Source organism: Sturnira hondurensis, unplaced genomic scaffold (assembly GCF_014824575.4).
Source record: "Sturnira hondurensis isolate 20B ecotype Veracruz unplaced genomic scaffold, ASM1482457v3 Scaffold0008897, whole genome shotgun sequence".
Classification (NCBI taxonomy): Eukaryota; Metazoa; Chordata; class Mammalia; order Chiroptera; family Phyllostomidae; genus Sturnira; species Sturnira hondurensis.
In genome coordinates, this window is record NW_028081528.1 from 103846 (window position 1) to 131324 (window position 27479).

Below are 27479 nucleotides of genomic sequence, written 5' to 3' on the forward strand. Positions count from 1 at the left end.
CACTTGAATGGTTTCCTCTATAGCGTTGTTGTGATCAGCTCTGAAAATGCTGCCTGACAGACCAAGTGGCTCCTTTTACAGCTCCTATGATCTAGCCAAATGCTACAATACTGGGTGACAGGTTTCTTTCCTTGTCATATAAAGATGACTCGTATTTCAGAATTGTTCTTTTTTAGTAACAAAGATATTTTATACATTATTCATACCTAATAGAAATCAGTTGCTGATATTAAGATTGCATAGTAACAACTCACGCTAGCACCAAAAGAAATGAATTTTTAAGAATACCTGGCTTGGACAACACAATGAACTGTGCTACTACTCTGTAATGATCACACCTTTTTGTCCCCCTCTCGTTACATGTTTACAGGAAGGGGAATTAAACAACTGAACATCTTGACGCAATTACGATATTACTTTGATGGAACGGGTGAGCTTTCATATAAAAGGCTTTCGGTACCGTTTCTGCAGAGTGAGATTGTCTCTATGGTAAACAAAAGTGTTCTTCAGTAATGTCTAGTCATAGTTCATTCACCAGAGCACGTCTGTCTATAGATAAGTCAGTGTGACTACTATACAGCGTCTTCACCTGTGTGGTGGGATGAGTAGCAGCAGCTCCCTCACCCCCATATCCATGTCCTGATCATGGGAATTTGTGAATGATAACTTATCTGGCAAAAGGGACTTTGAAGGTGTGATTAATTTAAAAGATCATGGGGAGATCGCCCGGGATTATCTGGGTGGACCCCAAACGTAATCACAAGTGTTCTTATAAGAAGGAAGCAGAGGAGGAACTGACTATAGTAGGGAAGAAAGAGATGTGGCCACAGAATCAGAGATGGAGAACACACAATGCAATACACAGATGATGTGTGATAGACTTGTACACCTGAAACCTATATAATTTTATCAACCAATGTTACCCCCGAAAATTAATAATTTTTTTAAAAAATAAGAGATTGAAGTGATGGAGCCAAAAGCCAGGGACCAGGAGCCATCAGCCTCTAAAAGTGGAAGATGCTAGAATGGAGTTGGCCCCTGGACCCTCCAGAAGAAACAAGCCCAGCAGACATCTGGATTTCAGCCCTTTTAGACTCTTTTCGGACGTCTGCTCTCCAGAACTAGGAGGGTAAGTTTGCGCTGCTTTAAGCTACTGAACTTGTGGTAATTTGTTACAGCATCTACAGGAAACTAATACAGGCATACCTTGGAGATATTGCAGGTTCTATTCCAGGCCACTGTAATAAAGCCAGTATCTCAGTAAAGCAAGGCATAATCTTTTTGCTGGTGGAGGGTCTTGCCTTCAGTTTGTGAAAAGTGCAACTCCTGTGAAGTGCGATAAAGCAAGGTATGCCTGTACAATCCATAAAAAAGATTTCATTAAATGACCTCCCAGATTCTTATATCATTTGAGAACATTGCTCTGCACTGTCAGCCTTGCGGATTTTTATTTAAGCACTTTTAATAGGCATCATTTAAGAAAAGTTAGTTTTCACTAGCTATGTGGGATTTAACGTTCTTTGTTGGAATTAGTCTGCTGGGTATTATTAGCATGTCATCAAGAGGAAGCAAATACTAGGGGAGATATTTCTTTCAGTGACTCTTACCAAGTTGAAGGGAAATGTTACATTATTAATGGATTTCTATGTAGGAGTAGCCAATTCAGTTAGAAATTCAGAACACAAGAATCTTGCAGAAATCAGCTGCCAGATTTATTAATCTATCTGAAAATAAAAACACAACCAAACAAAAAGTAGAATGAAAACAGAACTTAAAAAATTTATATACATTTCCCAAAAGTTTATAATGCAATGTTTTAAACCCTTCTGTATTGGAAATACCTTAATGTTGGCCAATTATTTCATTCAGTGAGTCACTACCTTAAACAGCAAAATATATAGTTTGTCCTTAAATATTATAAGTGAAACTGATTCTTCCTTTGATTTCTTAAGATAACTCATAGCCCAATTCTTCCCCACTGGCAAACTAGAGAATTTTAAAAAAGAAAAGGAAGAAAATAGAAACAGAATCCTCAATATACTTTTCATTTATATCATATTGTAAAGACCCACTTTCAATTTCTTCAAATATGTCAATTCTTTTTCCAGGATAACATTAGCTGAATATTTTAAAATTCGTTTTTAGTAAATGGCCACATGAACAAAGTGAGGGGGATAAAAGTTCAAATTTTTAAGGCATACTTCTTAGCCCACAATGGGCCTAATGATATATAATGCATGTGTGGAATAATTATTGAAATGACAGGTTACATACATATATACTGAAATTAGAATTTTTTGTGGGATTAAATGTAAATAATAGTGATTATGGTATGTGGGTCTGCCAATAGCTGTTCAATTTAGGGATGTGTGGGAAAATGGGCAGCCAGGAGATGGATCTTTCCACTATCTGTCCTGTATTCGGTGAAGTGCTTTCTGAGGTTGATTTTGGATTTGTGTGGAATTCTTTTTGAACACTTTGATATACACTCTTTAAAAAATGTCGTCCCTTTAAGATATTGGTGGACTGAACAAAACTCACATTTCCTGCTTGAATCATTTAGCAAGCTATTTAGAGATCCTATAAAACTCTTTACTCGTGTCTTTTTCCAAGGTGAATGCTACAATATATCCTGCTTTAAATATTTTCTCCAAATGCAAAACAAAAACCTTTGAAACTTTTTAAATCTTCTTTCAGACAATGCAATCACATTTACACGCGTGTCCAAGACGAGGGACAGATCATCTCAAGGCCAGCATTATGTCACACAGCAACTTCCTTATCTACTGTTTGTAAATAACTTTCCATGTCACTGGACGTTACAAAAGTTTCCACAGTTTCCCTTAGCAAGCTGAAGCTTACTCTTCATTTGTCAATGTGCATAAAAGCTGCTTAGAGCACAGCATGGCGTAAGCTAGTTTTTAAGCAATAAATGTTTTGAGTCATCTATTTTGTCCTGAAATGCTATGTGTAGTTAACTGCATTGCTTATAAATGGTCATAGTAAATTCAGCATGAAAGAGAATATTACAGAAAAGACAGCAGCAGAAGCATTAGCATTATCTAATATTTATATGTTATCAACATAACACAGCAGTAAAAGATTTAGATGCATATCAATGGGTACCATCTCTAAAAATTACTATAGTACCTATTTAGTGTACTGGATATTTTTCTTAAGGAGTGCTTGCTGTATCTAGAACAGCATAATATGTGATTTAGTACAGTTAATTCTTACTGATTAAATAATATTTTTATGTACTGAAACAAAGTGAAAAGACAGATATTTTTTTGCATCATGGTGATCCCAGATTTAACATGTAAATGAAGATCTCAAGGACCATGATGTATCATTATTCAACTGAAATGGCTTTAAAATATTGAAACAACAGCATGATTTGTGTCTAAACAGCAAGGTGGCACCAGATACATGTAATGCTACTGGCCTGTGACTCAGTTTGGAGCCAGAGTCCAAAAGTGCACCCCTGATTTACAGTCATGGTGATCACTGAACTTCAGAGAATTACCCATATCATGGCCATCCTCTGTGAGTCATATATAAAGCAAACAAAACAAAACCCAGCAAATACAATCTCTAAATACCTTTCTACAAGAGGTGCAAAAACAGTGATTTCTAACACTTGAACTGACATTTATTTTTTTGTACACCTTGCAGAGACGCAGAAACGATAGGGGAAGATGCCCAAGGCAAAGAGTCTCCAAGTGGATATTTACACAACGTGAATTAACTGTACCATAGATACCCGGAAAAAAAATGAACATTTCCTTATGTTGTTATGAAATCAAATAAACATGATATAGCTTCATCATACTTAAAACCTGTAGGACCCCATCCCCAGCCAAAGTAAAAAGTAATCCCCCACTCCCCCCTCCCCCACCCATTCACCCGTTACCTTCCTGTTACACGGAATAAGTGTTTAGATTCCTCCCACCCACCCGCAAATAAAGTGCGCAGTCCATGGCAGACCATAGAATAATGCAACAGGAAAAGCCCCTTTTTGTGTATTATTATTTAAAAATAAAATACAAACAACAAAAATCAAACAAAGATTGAAGAGAATTCAGATTCTCTGCAGCTTCCGAAAAGAGGGAAAGCGCGGAGGCCCTGCTCGGCTGTCCGGGCGTTAGTACACGTAGCCTTCGCTGTAGGGGTGGGGGTTGCAGCAGCCCCCTTCGGGCATGTAGGCCATGCTCTCGTCGAAGTGAGACAGCGGCACCGTGTCCTCCTCATTGATGTGACGTTCCATGTCCGTCTTCAGCAGCGGGCGCTGGTTGTCCGGAAAGGCCATGGAGAAGAGGGCTTCTGGATCGCACACAAATTTGTAGACGTATCTCTCCCCGGCCACCTGATGAGAACATGGAAGAGAGACGCCCGTCCTTAAGTATGCCCTACTGGATATTCGCCACGTTCCCTGTGGGGATCATTTCATGATATTTACAAGTATCGAATCATTGCGTTGCATAACTGACGCGTATACAATGTTCTATGTCAATTGTACCTCAATACACACACTGCATACGTCCTCAGTACGCCAGATGATGAAGGACAGGGAAGGAAAAGAACAAAAGCATGGTTTGATACCTCCGAAATGATGGATAACAAAAGAAAAAGCCACCAAGTATTAGATACACATGACAGAAAAAAAGTTTTTACTTTGTGGAATAAATTGCAAAATGTTGCCCCTGACTAATAGTTATAGTTAGAAAGCTGAGCAGTTAGAAAGCTGAGTAGTTAGCTTGTTTTAATATAAAGGTAAATTTCATTGTTATCTGTCTGGGGGCGGGGGGATCAAAAATTTCATGCAGGCATCTGACACTGAATGTTTTTTTTTCTGTTTTAAAAAGTAATAATCTCAAAACATAACCAGACCTTTAAGGTGTAGAGTCTCCTCTTAATACTGTATTTGTGAACCACAGAAAACCTAAACTTCCAACCCTTCACAGAAAAATGTGCTGTGTTCCTTAATGAGACTCGACTAGTGAGTCACTGATTCACAGGGTGAACTGGACCCCCCAGCCCCCCAGCCCCCGTGTATTCTTATCAAAGGAGGAAAAAAAGATACATAGCCTTATTTAAATGAAAGATGGATCAAGAGGACTGCGTTATCCTGGGTACATCACTTTTAAAAATGAAAGCAAGATGCATTAGACAGAAGTTAAGGATGTGTGTAAAGTGTCAAATTGAAGTAAGAGGTGTAAAAAAGTGAAAGGAATTTGAAGTGCACAATGCATAAGGAGGAAATGAGAAACAGAAATGTGACAGCTGCTTGAAATAATGCAGTAGCATAATTTGTAGGGAATGACATGTCCCAAACTTAAATTTGGAAGAGTGATGCTTCTATAGGAAATTATAAACAATTGGGTGAAACAAATATAATCCCCCACCACCTACCACCATTAATAAAGCATGCTGAGGTTCTCTCAAAACCAGGGTACAGGGTGGTGTAAAGATCAATATAATTCTCTGATAGTAACTTTTTGGGTATATCTATAATTCCGTAACTTTAGGAAGCTGAAAATCACTCTGGGTTCCTAAGCATCAAATAGGCACTGCTAGTTGCTTTGTGTTAAGGGGCAGCCATGAGCTCGTGGTTTACAAACTCTCTGTGTACATCTGGGAAGAAGCAACTACCAAAAAGGACTGCTCTTCTGGACTCAGAGAGAGATTTTTTGTGTGTTGGATTTGTTTGCCCTGGAAGAGGAAACAAGGCAGAGAATCCTAAACTTCTGAATATTCTTAGGTTTGAAAGCAGTACTCAATTTGTATGAATTTGGATATGTCTCTTTAAAAGAAAATTTTTAATTGATTTTAGTGAGAGAGAGAAAGATAGAGAGAGACATTGATTTGTTGTTCCACTTATTTATGCACGCATTGCTTGCTTCTTGGTTGTGCCCTGACAGGAGATTGAACCCACAACCTGGGCAAATTGGGACTATACTATACTCTAACTACCTGAATTGCCTGGCTGGGCTGGATGTATTTGTTAAACTGCCCTCAGTTCTGCGCGCGCGCGAGTGTGTGTGTGTGTGTGTGAGAGAGAGAGAGAGAGATGGAGAAAACTGGTTGGAAGTTTGAGATGGAACTCTCTGGTACATTGCATGGCAAATCAGAGAAGCCTGGAATAAAGTTATTCACTTTGGTTCTTTATAAAGAGGAAATTAAGTTCATAAAGGTAAAATGGTAAAATTACCATACAAATAAAAACAGACAGTATCAGAAACAAAGCTAAGAACTAAATCCCAGTTTTCACCTTTTCCTTTGCTCAAAGCATCCTGAGGAAAAAAAATGAAATAAATAGCTTGTGTATCTCAGAGCATTTAGTAACCTGTTTTCTTTTGTTGGGGCTGTGGGAAAAAAGGTACTTGCTTTTGTCTTCTAGAGCTTTTTTGTTCAACCCTTTTTAATTGGTTATAAGTAGAAATCATTTGACAAGTCAGTGTGGGGAATTAAGTGTATAATGTGCAATCAAGATGATAAAATCTATTAAGGACTTTGCCTTGACTCACTGCTCCTTCTAGCTTTTCTTGGAATAAACATTTTCAGGGCTCTTACTACATTTATCAGACTATGTTAAATGCAACAGAGTTTGCAAGGGCTCATAACCAATGTAGGGGAGTTATACATGCTGTTGTTAGTAATACAGTTATACCCAAACTGTAATGCTAAAACAGATAAAACATGAATTTTGCAGGGGAGATGAATCGGAATTAAAAAGGAGACATCTTATGCACTGTGCTTTGAAAGGCTAGATATTTATATTGTTAACTATTAAAATTTTAGAAGTAACACAGGGATACTGAAGGAAAATTATAGATGAAGCCAAAATAAATAATGATCCATCATTATATCATTCAAACATAACCATTATTAAAACTTTGTATCCACTTTCCTAGGTATTTCTAAATTTTGAAATAGCAATACACACATACACTCTCTATGGGGTATGATATTATTCCACTGTCTTTTTCTTTCATAACTATGGAAACAATCAGTATCTTTACATGTTTATGTCCACTTTATTTTTATTTTCTAATCTCTCATTTTTATATACACCACATACACACATATTTTTTAAAATTTCAACAAGTTCAATCACATGGACATATCCTACACACTGAAATGTAATTCTACACCGCAGTGTTTAAAAAAAAGAACAGCATGTTTTCCCTCTGAATGACTACAGTAGAACTTACTGAACCGCTAGAATAGTACACATGGTAACAGGTACAGATGAGAAGGCAGGACATTCTAGAAAGTGGGAACAGTGAATGAAGCAATGAAGGCGTCATGTGAGAACAGCCTCAAGTAGAACAGTCCAACACATGCAGGGAAAGTAAATATACATCCCTAAATATAAGTCCCTTATATGTAAAAAGCCTCGATCGTGCTAGTCGCAAGTACACTTCACCTTGTGCATGTTTCATGAAACGACCCACCCTTTCTTACAATACAGTAAACAGCAACACCTGATAGAGTACGTCACATACAGCATCTTGCTGTCCTATATTAGCCGGTGAACGAAGAGTTAGAAGTAGTTCCTCTGGCAACTACAGCCTAAAATGGAAAAAATGTGAGGAGCTACATTTTTACCAGTATTTCAACATCTATGCCATTTGATTATTTGATAGTATCTTGCCTTAGTAATTTTTTAAAAATAAAAGATAAACAAATAGGATATAAGATAACTGGATAAATAAATATGGACCTGGAATAAGAAGTATAAGTTTGAACACCTTTGACAATATTTAAGAGCAGGCATGACAGCCTGTCAAATACTTTGTCTAAAAGCTGAAGTGTGATTGGAGATCTCATAATACGTTTTGGCCCTTTGTGAGTGCCATTTTAATAAGGGGTGTAAGACTCGAGACACAAAAGCTGAATAAATATACTTTGGCTTACACTGGCTTCCGGTCTGAGATGCTTTCAGAGCTACCACTTGTTGACAACTTTTATTATACCATGTACAATGTGCGTGTCTCAAATAATTAATTCTCATTTAAAACTTATAGTAAATTTGAGGTAAGAATACACCATTTAGTAGGAGAAGCTAGCTACCTGTTCAAAAAAGGTGATCCAATGAGAAGCTACCTACAAACCTAGAACATGACTGCGTTTTCTTTCATTGCTGCACAATACTGCTGGGGGTGCTGGCTAAGCACCTACTGTACAGCCCACCTGATGTGCCTGAACTGCGAAGAGGGTGATGAAAATGAAAGAAATGCAATGCATCTGGAAGGATTTGGCTGCAAATGGGAGTAGTGAATGAAAGGCAGGAATTAAAAATGACCCCATAGTTGAGTTGGAGAAGACCGAAGGAGCAGGTAGGAAACGGTTACGTATTTTGAAGGTGAGATTCAGGGCCATAGGAAGCAATTGTGAATCGAATTCAGCCTTATCTCTTAAGGGTTTTGGAAGTTTTAAGCTGGCAAACTCTGGAGCATTGATTTCCTTTGGCCCAGGAAACTCAGTGACGCTGCTGCCCTCTATTCTAGTAAGTTTCATGTAGCAACTGATCTAGTTTTTCTTGGCATCATGGCAACATAAAAATATGCCACATTTGTAATGTGTAACTATGTTTACATCCTCCCAAAGGATGCAGAATAAAACTGCAGTGAAAACAATGGGTAAATTGTAAACTTAGTCAAGACAATTAAATTGAATATGTGAGGATGAAAATGTAATAATAGCAAATATCCAAGTGTTTTATCTTTATTTATTCATGTCCTTCAAAAATTTTGCAGTATGTTCTAAATGTAACTCATTTGTTTTTTCTCATTCTTTTTTTAAAAAGTTGCTTTCAAATATTAAGGGAAACTCATTTGAAATAAAATATAAATTTAACTTCATGTTTTTACTAATAAACTATTTACATATTAACCAAAATTCTATTTTATAAAAGATATACTTTCACAAAAATTTAATTGCAATTTTTTTACAATTTTGGAACTCAAAGTATTGGCTTACTGTACAATAGTTGGGTTCTCATTTGCTTTTGTGTCCAATTTGTTGCACTATCTCATTTCATATAGCCTGTGGAAAACTCCACAGTTTACTCATGAGAGAAAATGAGAATGAAAAGGCAAATATATATATATCGCAGTACTATTAAAGTAGTTTTGACCTCACAAACCACTTGAAAGCATATAGGTGGCCCACAGAATTTCATTCTACCAATAAAATAAGATCAAATACTTATTCTTAATAAGTGATTTAGAATATTAAGCTAGCTGGTGATAATGAAAGCAAGTGGAATTTCAGGAAAGAAAAATATGTTTTTTGGCATGAGATCAAGAAATGTTCTACATGCTTTAAGAATCAGAATAAGGAATAAAAAGTAAGAATCCAGATTGTATTAGAAACTAAAAGCAAGAACATTTCAAAATTATGTAATTCTTGAGAATATAGTTGAAGATGGACAACTTCTGGGGATCTATACAGACAACACTAGTACAAGAACAACCCTTTTTAGTAAACACAATAAAACAGGAACTCGCAGTAAGTCCAGGATAGGACTTAAGTGTATAGGATATTATTATATATTTGTCTATGATGCCCATAAATTTGTAACTAGAAAGGTACCAAACCAAGAACCCAGCATATATTAAAGTGATTGAAAACCTTGCTTCAGCAATGCAATAATATGTGGCTTTTAAAGTATCACATGCAGATTTATGTGCAACATTTCAATGAATTCTAATGCTGTATTAGCTGCTCACCTTTTGCATGATACCTTTCTCATAATAATAGCGGAGTGAACGGCTAAGTTTATCATAGTTCATAGCTGGCCTGTTTTTCTGAATGCCCCAACGCCGAGCCACCTGCCACCAAAACAGAATTACATTGTGGTATTAAATATTAGCTCATCAAAATAGTTCATAAAAAATAGCTAATTCATTAATTACTTCCAACCTCTCCAAAGCACTCCAAATCAAAGAGGCAAAAACCACCCTAATGTGAACTTCCTGTGTCCTGGTTTGTTTTTTAAACCAGGTGTGCAGTAGTCATTCTGAAACATCACAATAGAATTCTTTGTCACCATTGTTTTGGATACAAAATTAAATGGAAATATGAGAATGTGTTCGCAACTGGAATGAACAGACTGCAATTCACCAAAATGAGGCAAGTTTCCCATTCTGAGAAACACTGTAGATGTTTTTCTTCTTGGTTTTCAGATGAAAAATTATAGATTAAGAACAGCTTCGTGACCTCTTTGTAAGGTGTTTTTTGAGGTTATGATGAAACAAAGAAAAAGATACCCAACTTGATACTAAAAAAAAAAAAAAAAAGAGTGAACAAGTGGCATTATGTGTACAGCAGAGGAAACAGTATATAGATTAATAATTTGGACTGCAAACAATTTTTACTGCCTCAAGCAGCATCAAAATAAAATTATAGCCAATAAATAGTAAACTGGAGAATTAAACAGTCATTTAGCAAACAGTGATTGGCCGCTAAAAATAAGAAGGAAGTGGAAAAGGTCACTGTGTATATGAATCTCTAAAGCAGAATGTCCACTTTGTTGTTTGCTGAAAAATCATCAGAGCCCTTTATAATGTGGCTTTGGAGGAGCAACTTATCTGGCAAAGAGAGAGTTTTCAATGGGGCTTTAAGAAAACCCGGGTCCTCCATGTTCGTTCGTCGCCCACCCCACCCCCAGCCTGGGCTAACTAAAGCATTGTAAAGCATTGTACAGAACAGTGTGGCGAAAGTCACGTTCTCATTAATTTCCCCTTTTTATTAGTCTGAGCAGAAACTGCAGCTGCCGCTCAGACCTAGCCAACCCCAAGAGAGCATTCCGTAAAAGGGTTAGTCTTTTCTTTCATGTCCATGAAATTCCGAGCTGTCGCAACTTTATTAGTGATAACCGTACTGCAGGGTTCATTTTTTTTTCTTTTAAAAATACCGATCCTTGCTATTTTCTCCCTTACTAATTTGGATTCCCTAAAAGGAGATACAGTGGAATCTAGTCACATGTGTCAGTGTACTTTCTGTAAGGGACCCGAAATGTGGTTTAGCAAGGACAGGCCTATCCACATCCAAGCAGACAGTCACAATGGCAGGTACACCCTAATTTTCCAAAGATAAACTTTATTTCCATGTAAATGATCTGAGAAGTAGTGAAATGGGAAGGTGGCAATAAGAAATGAAAGCAATGCTTTCTGAATAAAATATCTTTTAAGAACCTAACAATGGACATCATGAAACCTTTAATAGGCGAGGCAACTCCACAACATGCAAACCTGGGGGGCAGGTGAAAATGAAATACTAATATCTTCTTAGATTAAGCAACAATTTCTGGATACTAGTTTGTATAAAAATGATTGCTGCCTAGAAACTCACCAGGATGCACATAGAAAATGAAATATTTTCAACAAACTTTAAGAGAACATTGTGGAAGTCTCTGGAAGAGAGAGATGATTTTTTAAATACTATAATCAGACCTGTTAGGGTACCAGTTAAGTGTCAGCACTGCATGTATTTGTAAATATTTTAAAACTATAAAGATTATTTTTAGAGCTCTTTCAGTGTCACATTTGTATAAAGTTGAGGAAAATGGGACATACCAATATGCCTATGAGAGACAGAGAAGTTATACAAGATAGGTAAGTTCTAGAAACCTGCTGCACAATAGTGCCGATAGTTAACAATACTGTTCTGTACATATAAAAGTCTGGTAAGAGTCCTGACTGCTGTGGCTCAGTTAGTTGGGTGCCATCCTGCAAAGCGAAAGGTCACCAGTTCCATTCCTGGTCAGGGCACATGCCTGGGTTGCAGGTTTGGCCCCCGACTGGGGTGCACTGGAGAAGCAACCGACTGGTGTTCTCTCTCACACTGATGTTTCTTTCTCTCTCTTTCTCCCTCCCTTCCCCCTCTCCAAAAATAAATAAAATCTTTTAAAAATAGCTTAAAATAATTCTTATTTAAAAAAACCTGTTAAGAGGGTAGATCCCACGTTGAAGTGCTCTCGCCACAATAAATCATTACCAGGATAGGCTGGACCACCCACCAACAAAGAAAGGACATTCAGCCCTGACACGGGACCCACCCCACACCTCTAAAAGCCAGGGCAACATTTCCATTTGGAGTGGGTGCGAAGGTATCAATAATTGCAGTGACTTCTTTATAAAACTCCTTTCAAATGAAAGTGTTGGCTGTTAGGAGAGTGAAAAGATGATGGCACTATAGCATTCACTCTTGTTGTCAAGTGAATTAAATAGGAAAATAGAAGAGTTCCAGTATTATTCAATTTATTTCTAAAAACCATGCCTGCCACTAAGTAATGGAAACCACAGTCGGGGCGTTACTCTCAGACTTCTTGGTGCCTCTTCCACCTCAGTAAATTTGAATATCATCAAAAACATCTCCTCTGTTTTTGCTCTACTATGGCTTGGATGCTCTACTATGCTTGGATTCATAATTAATTCAAAAATAATGTTTTATTATCTCAACCATCTCAAAAAGGGAGATGGCGAGGATTATGTGCTCGCTTGAGTTTCCCAAACACACTGAGCAGACAGTCAGTGTGGGTCTGCTGTCTTACTCAGTATCATTTTAAACTGCAAGAAGAAACATAAAGAAACGGAACCCGCGAGTAATCCAGCAGCCACTGTTCCTGAGCGTGCTGACAGAGCCTCCCCAGAATCCGCTGCATAACAGAGGGAGAGGGTGCACCAGGCCACCCGGGCTGCGGATTTCACAAACACTCTCTGAAGAGGACAGACATAAACAGCAAAGCCATGGCCCGATGGAGGTAATTGCAACAGCGAACGAATGCAGCCATCAGAATAGGAAGTCACATTTTCAACAAAGGCTCCGGGACACACTGAGTGCTCAAGGCACAGCTGCCATTCGGGCGGCTCATATTTGGAAATGATCTACTGCCTCTGAATTCCCTAGCCCATTCACACCCTGTGAGTCTGCTATGGACAAGGTGCTTAAACGTTGGTCTGGTGTACGGAACAGATGTCCTTTTATTTCTTTCTTGTGTAGAAAAAGAAAAATCACAGAAATTCAGAATTTGATGGAACTTAATAGTCTTCTGGTCAAGGTTTTTACTTAAATGTAAACCCAAATAAAAAAGTCAACAGCTGCTGTATGAATAAGTTAATCACTTGCATGAGAAGTTTTATTCTTCTGGCTCTGCCTGGCGTGGCTCAGTGGATTGAGTGCCTGCCTGCGAAACAAAAAGTTCGATTCCCTGTCAGGACACATGCCTGGGTTGTGGGCCCAGTCCACAGATTGATGTTTCTCTCCTTCTTTCTCTCCCCTTTCCCTCTCTCTAAAAGTAAATAAATAAATAATTTAAAACATTAAAAATGAGAATTTTTACTCTTCTGAATGGGTTAATAATTACTGACATAATTCGACATTTCCTCCTAAATTAACAGATATATAGAAAAAATTTAAAAATCTGTTTCTGCTTACCTTTATATTAAGCACACATGGAGGGGAAATATATAACCATTTGATATAAATTTCTATTGAATATACTCAGTTGCAGCATGAACCATCTCTCATAATGATTATTAACACCATTTATGAGGTAAAGAGCACATATTCCCATCATGTTAAAGGGCTTTCGAATTACTTTATGTTAAGTGTGCCCAGTCTCAGTTTGTTAATGCTTCACATTTAACAGTTTTTACACTTACATCATTTAATTACATCTACATAAAAACTAATTTCCTTGAACAAATTAAGCTTTAGCCACAGTATGAAATTCAAACACCCAAACTTTTAGCCCATACTAGACAAGCGATACTTTCAGATTCTGAGAGTGAGCCCTCTGTACGTGTGTGCTTGGTGTGGGGCATGGGCACTGTTGCTAAGCTAACCTTCTAGTGCCACTAGTTATGAACTGGAAAATTAATTGTGCTAACCAGCTCCTCTGCCTCATTATGCTTTTAATACATATTTGAATCAGAGAGTCTTCTAAACCTTAATAAGCAACGTGACCTCATTTTCTAATTCTCACATTCGAACATATTATCTCATTGTGACTGACTACATGGTATCGTAAGGCCCATTAGTTTAGATTGTAGGTGTCCAGTCTATATGAAACTAGTCATTTTAGGCTCCAGTTGGATATCTTACTGAATTTTTTTATTTTTCTGAGGTGGTTAGAATCTAGTCAGTATGATCAGTCTTAAATAGACTGATGTTAGCTGCAAGTTCTTCACTGCTTTCTTGGCTAATGTAAACCAAAGTCAATTCTAATGGTAGCGGAGAAAGCACGTCTAATAAGAAAACATTTCATGTAACAGTCCCCATTCTGTACTGGCTCCAAAATGCTAGCAACAGAAATCTTAAGCCTAAACTTAGTCCTGGAAAAAAAGAAGGAGCTGGGTTTTTAAGGAAAGTACTCCATTTGTATGGCGGTGGGTGAGCAGAGGTAGTTGAAGAGTAGGTTGAATGTGTGTTCCATTTCCCCATATTACCTCTATACAGAGTCCCCTCACTTTGTTAATTTCTTATACATTACAGTGAGTTTTAAACTTCATCCCTACCTTCCAATGAAGTGTGCACCACCCAGCTGACTTGAAACAAATGTCACCAACAGCAAAGAGAAACAATGTTCCCACCAAACCTGTGTCTCCTAAGAGAAAGTTAAGGAGTGGAAATCTCCCACCACGGCCTTTGTATAGCTTTATCCCCACACAGCTGTTCTTCCCCAGTCCCTATTACAGACACTTTGGTCTCCAAATACAACCTTCCAACCGCTTTGATAAAATCAAGATTGTCCAAATAATGACTGCCAATTTGCAAGAACAATCCCTTCATACCCCAAATTAGTTGATACAAACCCTACAGATGTCCCGCTACCCCTTAAAGACCACCACACGCCCCAAACTTAGTTGCTCCTTCAGAGATTTCCAAGCCTTGTGTTCCCGAATAAAGGCTTACACTAATGACGCTCTGGTAGATTTCCAACAACAGTTCTGAAGGACAGTATTAAACTGGAACAAGCATGCAACAGACTCATTTTATTTTAAATGTATACATGCTTCCCCCCACCCACCCACCTTCAACTTTGGAGGGTTTCCCTAAAGTTTTAAAATTTAAAAAGCCACATATTTGGCATATTAATCACATATGTTTCTTTATACTATGACATATCTGATTTTCCTAACGCAAACCTACGAAACCCACCTCTTCAGGCTCAATCAGTTTAAATTCCATGCCTCGCCCAGTCCAGGCAATGAAATGAGAATTTGAGGGGTCGTCCAGAAGAGCTACCAGAAATTGCCAGAGCTGAAGTGACCCCCGCCGCTGGTAGGTGGGTCCTTCCCGATACATTCCTGGCTCTTGTTTGATGTCTCCTAAATTAAAAAAATCAAGTTTCCATTATTAGCAACATGATATTTACATAAATTTACACCACACCAATGTTAAATGGTTAAACCACAAGTGCTTTACGGGTTTCTGTGAAAAATGTTACCACTAGATATGGATTTAAAACACTTAGGGGGTTGAATAAAAACCAGAAATCTGTTCAAATATACACACAATTATATATAACACATAAGGGGCAAAACAAATGCATGTAAGTGCAGAATAAACCCATGAATGTCATTTACTGAAACAAAATTTATATTGCTATTTTTTCAGCGATTTCAAAAACCATAGCACCTAATCACACTTCTTTGCTTTTACTGTTAATATCATTACTTGCTGTTCTGAGCAACATTGAAGACAGAGGAATCCATTTTAAGCTCTAGGCATTTTATTAGTAGACATTAAATTCTGCAAACTATAATTTGTGAATATCTCATTGACCTGCACATGAAAAACTTGCATATTTTAAGGCAAATACATTAAAGCAAATTTAACAGCATCTTAAACTCTGAGTTAAGTAATCCATATTTTATATAAATTAGGGAAACCTCAGGGGCAATTCAGGACACGTAAATTGCCACCATACCATCTTTCCTCCATACCTTCGGTGCTGGTAACTACCATCTTTTCAACTGGCAGCAAATAAAAATCCTCTTACATTTTTTAAATCTCTTGTGTTTCACTCACTTAAATATAACTTGCTACGCTTTTACTAAAAGTCCAATTAAAAAATGTAAACACCAGAGCTTCAGGTAAATTTATATATACATTTTAATTTTTCAATTGCTGTTCGAGTGCAACTGTTTTGAAGCAACATTGGTTTGTTACATTTATTTGACATTCATATATAGTGTAATAATCACTGAAAGAGATTACAGCAATAAAGATGCTACTGTTGAAATGCTTCTGGTATAAATCTGGTCAGATATCTCAGTTTTGCCAAAAACCAAAATCAAAAACAAATAAACAAACAAGCGAATGAAAACTCAGTTCAAGACTACTGACTATTTACTTGTATTTCCTGCTTCCTTTCTTTAAAATATGTGGAAATGGCTACATTGCAGGCCCCATCAGTATATCATTGTTAATGCACAAATTTCTCTCTTCCACTAAATAAACAATTCAGAAACAATATATTCAAGTTCATCTATGCACACTAAGTGTGAATTATAAAACAGACCAATAAAACAGACCAAATCACAAGCTTTTAAAAAATCTTCCCTTTGGTCAGTAAACAGAGACACACCCTTAAAATAATTATGGAAAGAACTGCACTTTAAAAACCTAAACCAAAATAAAATTATTGTCAGTAGCTGCTAAAAATCATGTTGTTTTGGTCTAAGCTAGAAAATACAGGAGTGTTTCTTCATATTGATTTCAATGACAGTTTTATTTAACAGTTTTTCCTTCTAAGATTTACAAATTTTTCATGGGGGCAGGGGACAATTGTGAAAATTTTGAGCAATTATGCAGACAGAGTGAAACCCTGTCAAATTTTATAATATCTAGATTGATTCTGCCTATAAATGTGACTGATTGTCCTGGCCTCGTACAAAGAAAATATAACCTTTTGTTATTCTTTGTTCTTGTTCTCTATTCCCTATAAAATATATTCTCTTACTATCTTCCAAAAAATGTTTTTTAGTGTAAAACTGAAGAATATTGAAAAGTCAAAGGGAATAATCAAGACAGTTTGTGGCCCTTAACATTAGACAACATTGGCCTGTAAAATAGCATAATCCTGACCATAGTTTTGAGCTATTTTTCTTTCTTATATGCCCATACTGATTACCAAGATTTCTTCAAATGTTAAGCTCACTAGTACTGAATGAAACGATAAAGGTCATTCCAGGAAGTAAAGGCTTTATGTTTTGTCTCAAGAGAAAAGGTTGTATTTTAAGAATTGTGATGCTCTACTAATGGTTAAAAATAACACAGATCATGCCTCTGAGACTCAAAGCTGAAAACTAACATCTATTGTAAAATAAAGCTACAAAAAGTCCCCTATTAGAGTGTTAACCCCCTGACCTTGAATGAATTTAGCAACTTAAAGGAAGGCAGAGGAAACAGATCTTCCCAAGGCTTAGCATCCCTTCTGAGCGGCGTAAGACTAGCAAAAGCCTGGAGAACGGAGGAGTCTACAAGCCACTAATTGGAGGCTGAGAAGCAATGTGAGCATGACTTTGCTGTTTAAATAATGACAATTAAAAACTTCTGAGAGCCACAAAGTCCTTTACGACCATGATCCCCAAAGTTTGTGACATCGGCTAATCAGAAGGCCTCCGGCTCGTTTCCTGTTAAGCAATGAAAGCAGGAAATATGGAGGCCATTCTGAAGAACCACTAAATCAATGAACTGTTCAGCGTTCACCCAAGCTTTCTCTAGATGCCGACTTCTGCCACCCTTGTACTTCTGCCACCCTTGTCGAGAAAAGAAGATTGTAACACCCCTTTCTAATGTCTGAGACCGCTCACTGCAACAGTATCACTCCGATGATAAAAAGGTAATAGTTTCCCAATTCCCTTTCAGTTACAAAGCAATGCCGAATCGGTAAAGAACATCTTCCCAGAGAAAAACAAAAAAGGACTAACAGTCACTAACCAAACGGCAGCTACGTTGGTCCCATGTTCCATAATGCATCTTTTCATGAACAGCAAGAGGAAAGAAGCCGCGTTAGTCATCCGTGCATCCACAGGAGCACGCTTCCTGTTCTGCCTTGTTAATTATGGGAGCAGCTTTCGATAAATGGCGAACAAGCTGCACAAGCTCCGGGGGGCAATGGAAAGCCCCCCTTACGCTACCCAAGGCTCAACAAGAAAGACACTCTAGTGATACCTCTAAAAATGAGATCTCTTAGACGACAGGAGAAAAAGCTTTTTAATGGGGGGAGCAAAGAGAATTTACAAAAAGTGAAGTTTAGAAAGAGTTGAGTGCACCATAAATGACGTGCATATAAATCTTTAAGTACGAATGTTGACTGTTTTCTAGAGGGGCCAGAGTGATCTCTGCTCCCACCACAAAAATCACAACTTCAAACACAGTGAAAAACCTACCATCAAATTTCTCTGGGACAACACAGGTGTCGTCATAAAACTGCCGGGGGCCCTTTTCAAACATACAGCCTGTGGGAGAAGATGAGATACCTTTAATCACAATTGAAATGAAGCTCACCAACAGTTTAAAATGGAATCATTAACACGAAAATTGAGGTAGAAAATAACTGCCATTTTTCAGCTCTGTGACCTTGGACATGTTATTTAACTCCGGTGCCTCAGTTTCCTCATCTATAAAATGGGAATAACAATAATCCATCTACCTTATACATATATTGTCAGGATTAAATGACTTAATATATAAAAGTTTAGAATAGTGCCTAACATACCATGATACACGAAAGCTGGCTATTAATATTATTCCTAACCCAGCCACAAAGCTCACATGAACCCAACAAACCTAGGATTTTGAACATATTACTTCCTTTCCTGTTTTCTTCCAAGGTTTTGTGATGCAATGAGACAAGAGGAAATGAAACTGAATTGCTGATATTTACCTTGCATTATTGCCCTGGTAAACTGGAAGAGATTTGGTTTAACCCCTTACTTCCTTGGAGAAATAGCTAAGCTAGCCTCCTCGTGTTTTCATTGTCAAGAGCCAAGGTACTTAAAATTTTTTTTCCTTAAACTTTCCTTTTTTGCTGTACCACAGAAAAAAGTGCAAAATAAACTGACAACTTTACACAATCATTTTCTCCTCCAAATATCCTTGACTGTGGACCTTTATTTAATTATTGTCTTTAATCTCCAGGGAGAAATTTCACAGTCATGATTCTATTTCTCAAATGTACTGGTCTCTATTGAGGGTACATAATTTTAACAACAGTAGCAACAATAACTGCATTGCATGTGTGCAGACTTTTTGGGCTCAAGTATTTTGGATTTACGAGCTCATTATACTATCTTTTAAACACAGGGATTTACTTCTATTAATATCATTTATACAAAATAACCATCAGACCAAACCTAAAAGGACGCATCTAAGTCATCTCACTGAAAATACATGCATCAAGAATCATGTACAAAGTTCCAGAAATACTTTAATGTGGATGATATCCAGATTAAAATCATTTATATTCTTTTCTTTGCCCGTGTTGAAGCCCTTGGGTCAAAGCTTTTCCACCATGTCTACCATAAACACATCTATGATAAAACCCCTTCTCTAGTCCTCTTATGTGAATTTCTATTCTTTTGTCCAAAAATGTAAGATCCAGGATATTTTAAAGCAAATAGAAGGGTGGGTAAAAGTAGGTTTACAATCATGAGTACATGAAATACAGAGTTTATTCCTGTATTATTTATTAACTATTGTATTATTAAATGTATTAATTATTATATCATTCATTTGTGTTATTTCCATATGAACTACAAACCCACTTTTGCCCACTCCTATACATTTAAATCTACCGATTTAGGTCTGTAAAGCAAAACTGAAAGTTCCTTGATTATAGATTTTGATAGAGAGCAGTACATGTGAGACAATCTATAAAGCACATGTTCTATTTAAAAAGGATGTGGTTATTGGCAAAAAAAAAAAGGAACACAGAAATCCACTTTTCAGCTATTTATATGCACATGACTCAAGCTAGCCAAATACATGATAATCGGACCCGAAAAAATCTTCATTTTACTCTAAAAAGGTAAAATTTAAAAAAATAATGGTTATGGGAACATTCGTATTTTTCTCATAAAATATCATGATTAATTGATTGCCCCTTTAGAACGCCTGATGATTTTAACAAGTATTTACCAAAGGATTCAATAATGAAAAACTTAACTTCTGTTCTGCTGGGATGAGCCAGGAAGCCTTCTTGCCTCATGTAAATGGAGTGGCAACTAGGCACTTCTGAAAGAGGAGAAAGGAAGAGGAGGTCAGGCGGAGGGCTGCAGCTGAAAACGCACTATTATCCGAGGACAGGGTACAGGTTAAGACAGTAACAGAAAGCCACACAAAGTCTGCATGAGGGGACCTCCTCAGCCCAGTGACCATTGCAGGCAGGGCCCACACACATAGGAAATAGAAGGATGTTGAGCCGATTCTCTTGAGCAGGTTTGGGAATTCAAAGTTGCATCACATGAATCTTGCCACAGGCTGGCTCGACCTGTGATCCCCCGTAAATACGATGCGGTCCTTGAAAACCCATCATGAGTCAAAATGTGTTTCCAGCCACTTATAGACTAAATCTGTATTATCCCATGGCAAGAGTCAACAAAAACAAATTCCTAGCTTATTTCATGACCACTAGAGAGACATTACTATGAAAAGATAAAAATTGCTAAATGTTTTAAAATTACTACAGTCCTTAGGGTTACTGCTATTTTTTTCTCCCCAGATAAAAGCAAGACTGGCTTTTCATTTTGTTAAACTCACAGGTCATGTTCAAAACCAGGAAGGCTATAAAGCTGAAACCCAAAAGTTTCATAGCAAACATCATTATTACTCTGAGAGTGAGGCATTATCTATGAGACAAATTCATCACTGAGAAAATGAACTTGGTTAATGGTTAAACTCGAGTCATACTGGTAGTTGTGTATTTAATATGTTTAGCAGCTTTGATATGGAGAATAGGAAAGAAATATGGATTATGAGACAGATTAAAATCCAAGTTCTTCATTTACTGCTAATTAAGTTGTATACTTTAGGCACACTATTTTGTGTTGATCCTTCTATAAAATACAGGGTTGGGTCAGATGTTATCTAAACTCTATTAGAGTGACAAGTGCTTTGATTCTCAATCTAAAAGTTCACTTTACATAATTAGAGGTGGATTCAGGTGAAACTGATGAAGTTTTAAAATTTGGGACTCTGTATTTTCCACAGTCTGTCTCTTCCGAGCCATGAAATCTAACTTCTGTATATGCAGTTTCATTTTCTTTTCCTTTAAGGAGGTTCCCCAAATTTTATAAGTTTTAGGTCCCACAAACCTGGGCCCAACGCTGTGTATCACATCTATAGCTTCTATAGGAAGTTATAAATACGTGTGATCGAGTTAATTCTATCTTCGGTAGGTATTATTTAAGTTGTTTTAGACAACATATGAAAAATACATTTATAAAAGGCACACGGCAAGTGTGCTATTTAATATAAGACTGTGTCCTCTTTTCTACCACTGTAGTGAGCAGGTGGCCTCCCAGGTAACAAAGAGCGTTTAGATGGGTGGGAATCTGAAGACCCTCCTCTCCTTTTAACTCTCCATCCAAAGACTCCCATGCCATAGATAATTAGCACCGGTTGGACCAAGTGTCATCCTTCACTGGTTCGGAATGTTCCATTTTTAAAAACTATCTCATTCAGTTTTCAATTTGTGTGTTGATGAGTGTCAACCAAATTACAAGGCATTTTTTCTGAAGGCAAAAAGGTTAGCAAATGCGGTGTTAGTAAAAAAACATTGGGGACAATCCACAACAATAACATTTAAAAGTATGTAGGAATCAATAGCTTACTACTCAAAAACAGTAAAAAAAAAAAAAGACAGAAACAAAAACAAAAACTCCATATCAAACACTGTATTACACTATGACTTCTTTATATAAAGTATTATGTAGTATGCAATTCTGACCCCGCAAAAGGCAGAGGCTTGTTTCTTGATGTCAGACTTATACTAGGGTGGCAATGTAGTTGATCTTCTGGGTTACTGAATAGCAATATATTTTATCCCAACTTTTTAACCAATGGTACTTCAATGTAACTTTTAATGTTATTTTGATGTATTGCCAGTCACAAAGTCCCTCAAAGCAACTGGGTCTGGAAGGGACAGTGTTAGAGACACTGCCATCAGCTCAGCAGCTGCTTAGAGGAAAGCATTTTGTTGTACCAATGTTGACACTCTGCCACAAAATACTTTTACTGACGCTCCCCAGCTGGAGTGTGGCTGCAAAAACATCTGGCTGGCTCTGCAGGCAACTAGAGGGAAACACATAGGCTCAACTCTATTATATATAAGTGTGTGACTAAATGCAGTCTTCCCTCCCCACAGGAGGAGAAAAGAGGGAAATAGAAAAAAACACAAGTATTTCAGAAAAAAACCATTACTCAAAGTTGAAGGAACATCTTATAAATGTGCTCTAACATAGTATAAAATAAGTATAATCCTGTAAAACTAGACATTTAATATCAGATAAAATGTGATCCATAATTTCATTGGTACTCATATAATTGGCTGCTTTCTTGATTCTGTTTTACTTACTCTGTAATATTTATTCACCTGTAATATTTAAAGTATACGTTTTAATATATATTAAATTAATGACTTATAAGTAAAGCTAACCTCTAACCACAACCTCTAATACATTTCCAAAGGCCCAACTTATGATCTATCTAATTTCAAAAAAGAAAAAAAAACCCTAAGAAACAAAAAAGGACACCAAATGGCAGTTTAGGAAAAAAATTCTTGAGAATATAATTGTGTTTTTGCCAATTCTTAATACTACCTTTATTATACCCTAGAGTGAATAAAATTAACATATAGCTCTTAAAATTGAGATGCTTGGCTGGCATTGTTGAAATTCAGTCTATCTTTAAAATCAGTGTCTTTAATATGGTCCAGAGAAGCCTGAAAAATCATGGCTAAGAGGACTTTATTCCCCTAAAGTAACTAAAGTCATGTTATCCTAAAGTGATATCAGTTAATTTATGACTGTCAGAGTAGGTCAGACTCTAATCAAATTGTAGAAACATTTCCAAAGTGATTATTCAATCAAATGACTAACATGGTTAATTAGGAGCCATAAACATTGCTCTGAAGTTCATCAAAGTAATGACTTGCCCAGAAAAATTACTGCTAATTAAATTGCCTGCTGCTTTCATTTCTACCTTATCTAATAAAAAATCCAGCCAATGAAGTTTGGCATTACATTTTAACTTTTGCTAAATGCTCTTCTAAGATCCCAACTAGCTGAGCGGCGACTTCAAAGGCAAACGCTTTGTGGCCGGGAAGGGAGGCCCCGTGTATGCATTCGCTTGTATTGTCCTGTGGAACAGAACTCACGAAATTCAGCAACGGCAGTGAGCTGTAGTTTTTAACCTACTCACACAAATGTTAAGATGCCTGCATTTTTCCATTGTCTGAAGATTATACTCTTTGGATCATTAGTCTAGTACACTGATTACTAAACATGTGCTTGTCATCCAATGGACCTGGTTTTGAATCTCAGTTCTGACATCTCAGGGTAATAGAACACTTGGTTAGTTATTTAGCACCGCCAATTCTCAACCTCCACATCTGTAAAATGGGAGTAACAGTGATACCCTTTCAAAGGGTTGTTGGGAGGCCCATATGGGGTAAGTTTGGGGGAAAATTTCACCCAAACCTGCAAATAATGATGATTCAATACATGGTACCTAATACTAATAAAACATCTATTTTAAGTGAACCTCACAAGTATTTAAACTAACTGAACCACAGTTCTTGAACCTAGAAATAGTTACACATCAAAATCATTTTTATACCTTGATTTGCTGTGCTTAATTCACATATCTATAGAGATGGTTGATTTGTTACTCATTAGTGTACTTATTCTGTAATAGTCTTCACCGATCTAACTACTAACATGATATTTAAAATATATTGATTTTAAATTCATTATAAATTTATCACCTACAAGGTTTAAGTGAGAATCTCCATTACATGGTAACAGTATTTGGAGGTACAAATTTTGAACGTCATCATACAGCATTACCTCTTTTAAAAATATTTTTATTGCATTTTTTCCATTACTATTATCCTCCTACACTCTTTGCCACCTCCACCCACTCTCCTTACCCTGGCAAACACCACACTATTGACCATGTCCATGAGTTCTTTCTCCTTTTTCTTTTTTTCAGAGAAAGACAAGTACCACGTGACTTCACTCATATGTGGAATCTAATGAACAAACTGAACAAGCAAAATAGAGGCGGAGTCATAGATAGGGTGGTCAGGCACAGCATTAGCTCTTGATATTGGGCACTACTGTAAATAACTTTGGTTTAAAGTTTTAAACTCAATCTGTAAATTGCATTATGCAAGTTTAATTGAAAACTGAGGATTTTTAAAATTATTTGAAACTTAGAGATCAAAAAGTTCTACAACTTGACATCAGTGCTGGGCCAAATCAGCTTGCAGAAACCAAACGGTCCATAATTTGTCACAGATGAGTTTACGGCGATGAAAGCTGATCTAATATGCTGCAAACATGCAAAGCAGACAAACTCTGCTGTCATTTGAATGCACTAGTTAGTGCAGGGGAAGTTAAGAAGAGTCGTAAACTAACACTGCAAACAGCCTGATTTGATTAGTCTTCATCTGTACTAACATTGTTAAAATTCTCTTTAGGATATGCAGGTACGAAACTAAAAAGTCTGTTTCTTCGTCTCTCAACTTGCATTTTAAAGCTGTGTTGAGAAACATGATACTGATTTGGGAAGCTTTACCAAGCATCGGACCACGAAGTGCAGTTCTGAATGTGAGCGTATAATACGGTTGGGCACTGCTCTGATTTGCTTATTTGTGGCCCAGAAGTACAGAGTGAAGTTTCCCTTCAGGGCATAGTTTGCCTAAAGTTTCTAGGAGCAAATCAGGCCAGATCAGAAAGGAAATATTTGTCACAGCCATTTGAGATATCCCTATAATGGGTTTAAATTGTTTATTATCAAAATAATATACAAACCTGGATCTGTTTCAGATTCTAAACTCTGAACACAGGGGGGAAAACTCCTCTTTTCATTTGATGTGTCTGGTTACCTTTCTGCAGCAATAATCAGTGTAAAAACTCAAGTTTGTAAGAGTAAATGAGAAATCCTAGCAACACTGGAATAAGTATAATGCATTCTAATGAGATTTTGCTCTCATATGTGTGTGGAAAGAGAAGATAGATGGAATATACACTTGATGAACTCTTCAAGGAGGTGATGAGATAAAATCAAGTCCACTAAACTTGTGTACTGTACACTGATGGTGGAGAAAAACTTCACACATTAAATGCCCAGAGCCAAAAGGTGTATGTTGACACATATGTCAAATGATTGGGCACTTGGTGAAAAATGAATTTGTTTATGTGTACATATGTGTGTTTATTTTGATGTATTTAAGTTTTTCAAAAGCATGTATCTCTTACCTAAAGAAATATTGTATTATATCAAGAACTAATTAATGATGACACCAATCTCATTGGAGATGAGCATTATGGCACAATTTGTTAAAGCTTTATTTGTTAAACTTTATACTTTGCAGTTTTGTTTGTTTTCTCATTTCCTGGTACTCTCACAGCTTCATGTTTGAAACCCAGAGGTTTTCTGGAGTCTGTCAATAACATGAGCTTCATGGAGATATGCTTATATGCAAATGCATTCACAGACATCCTGGCACAGCGTCCTTTTACTCTGCTTTTCCACGTGTCACACGAGTTGGCTTAATGTAGCTGAGTGAGAAGATTTCATCTTGTGTTTCCTGAAAAGGATGCTATTGGGAGGTAATTTTTTATACTCACATGATCCCTCCCCTATAGCTCAAGCCTGAAAATAAACTGTAAAAGTAAGGCCCAGGATTTGTATGTCTGCATTCACCAGAGAAATAAAGAAAGCGTGACACCAAAATAGTCAAATTTTATAAGGCCTTTTTGTTGTCAGTCACAAAAGCTTTAGGTGAAAATAATATCTCATGTGGACAAGTCCGACAGTTGGACTTGGCTGTGATCTCAGGAGAGTGATGAATTTAGTATTGCCTTGTTCACATTCGGATGGGATCTTTCTCATTAGGATTTTCAGTAAACAATGAACAGATAAAACCTGCAGAGGTATCTCTTCCCCGACAGCTCAGACGTATTGACCCTACTGCCAACAGAATGGGAAGAAGAGAACTACAGTAGTCTTTATATGCCTAGAATGATGTTTGCAAAATCTTTAAAAAAATAATGCAGCCATCTCCATTCAGGTACTGGTAAAACTTAAAGACTACAAAATGTGAAATAACAGTGGAGAATCTTACTTATAAAACCGCAAACTTCTCATAAGCATTTGGGGGTCATCCTACATAAATGATGAACAGATTCAAATGAGATTAGTTTCTATGATCTAATAGGCTCACAATTTTACAAGTTCTACAAGCCCGTGAAGGTTTTATTAAGTTAGAGTTAAAAATAATTTTCAAGTGATAGGAAACATAAGCATGGTTGTAACTCTGACTATTTACTAGACCTTGGTATACTCCAAGAGTTAACAAAGTTTAAAGGAAAATATGAGGAAAGACGACACCAGTTGCCAAAACAGGCCACAAAAAGTTCTAAAGAGGAGAGAGTTTTGATGGTGAGCCTTAACATCGAAATGTTCACCTTCTAGAATCCATCAGGTTTGAAATAAATACATCGTGGACTGCTCTGTCCTCTCACTTTCATCCCTCCATGATGAATAAAACACTCAGATGGTTTATTTGACTTGCTTTGTACATGAACAATGCTAGTGAGAATTCCAGGATGACTGTTTCACTATATGTTGCCTCAGAAGCAACATAATACTACAATCTCGTTTGTCTTGCACAGTGATTGTTTCAATGTTAAGAATATATGTCTTATGTTGTCTTCTCCATTAGCCTCCAAAATGTATTTGTAAATATTAGGTATAATAAAGGCATCTTATTCAAGGACTAGCAGCAGTCTTTGCAGACATCTCTAGAAGGGAAGATCAAATCTCAACAACAGAGATCCTTTCTTCCTGACTCTGTCCCAAATACTATATTAGTAACATTACAAATGTAATCATATTTAATTCTTACAAAAATCAGAAAACTATGAGTTATTTAGTCCATTTTATAAACAAGGAAAATGAGGACAAAAGAGGTAACAAAATATGCTCAATATGACACAGGAAGCAGACATCGGGCCCAGGATTCCGTATGAAATTGCCAGTGTCGCACAAAGTGGGTGGTTTTATTTTTTAATGCTAAGAACAACAAAAGTACACCGATAAGGCAGTGAAGAGGGCTGGCCGCACACTGAAAAGGATCATCAGAATGGAACACTTGGAGATACTCTTCTAAATTTAAAAGAATAGTAAATAAATCAAAATAACAAGTGCTCGTCAATCCTTCAGTTTTG

General features: G+C 36.9%; 1 protein-coding gene across 4 annotated transcripts in view; it reads right to left on the reverse strand.

The window, feature by feature from the left end:
• Positions 1–949: 949 nt before the first annotated feature.
• ETV1 (ETS variant transcription factor 1) overlaps positions 950–27479 on the reverse strand; it is a 91550-nt gene continuing 65020 nt past the window's right edge. For all 4 annotated transcript variants that reach the window (XM_037056251.1, XM_037056250.1, XM_037056252.1 and 1 more), the window contains 5 exons: positions 20188–20256; positions 18411–18479; positions 15172–15341; positions 9738–9839; positions 950–4366 (listed from right to left, as the gene is read on the reverse strand). In XM_037056251.1, the coding sequence (XP_036912146.1) occupies positions 4145–4366; positions 9738–9839; positions 15172–15341; positions 18411–18479; positions 20188–20256 (632 nt within the window). In that variant the 3' untranslated portion in view covers positions 950–4144. The remainder of the gene's footprint in view (positions 4367–9737; positions 9840–15171; positions 15342–18410; positions 18480–20187; positions 20257–27479) is intronic.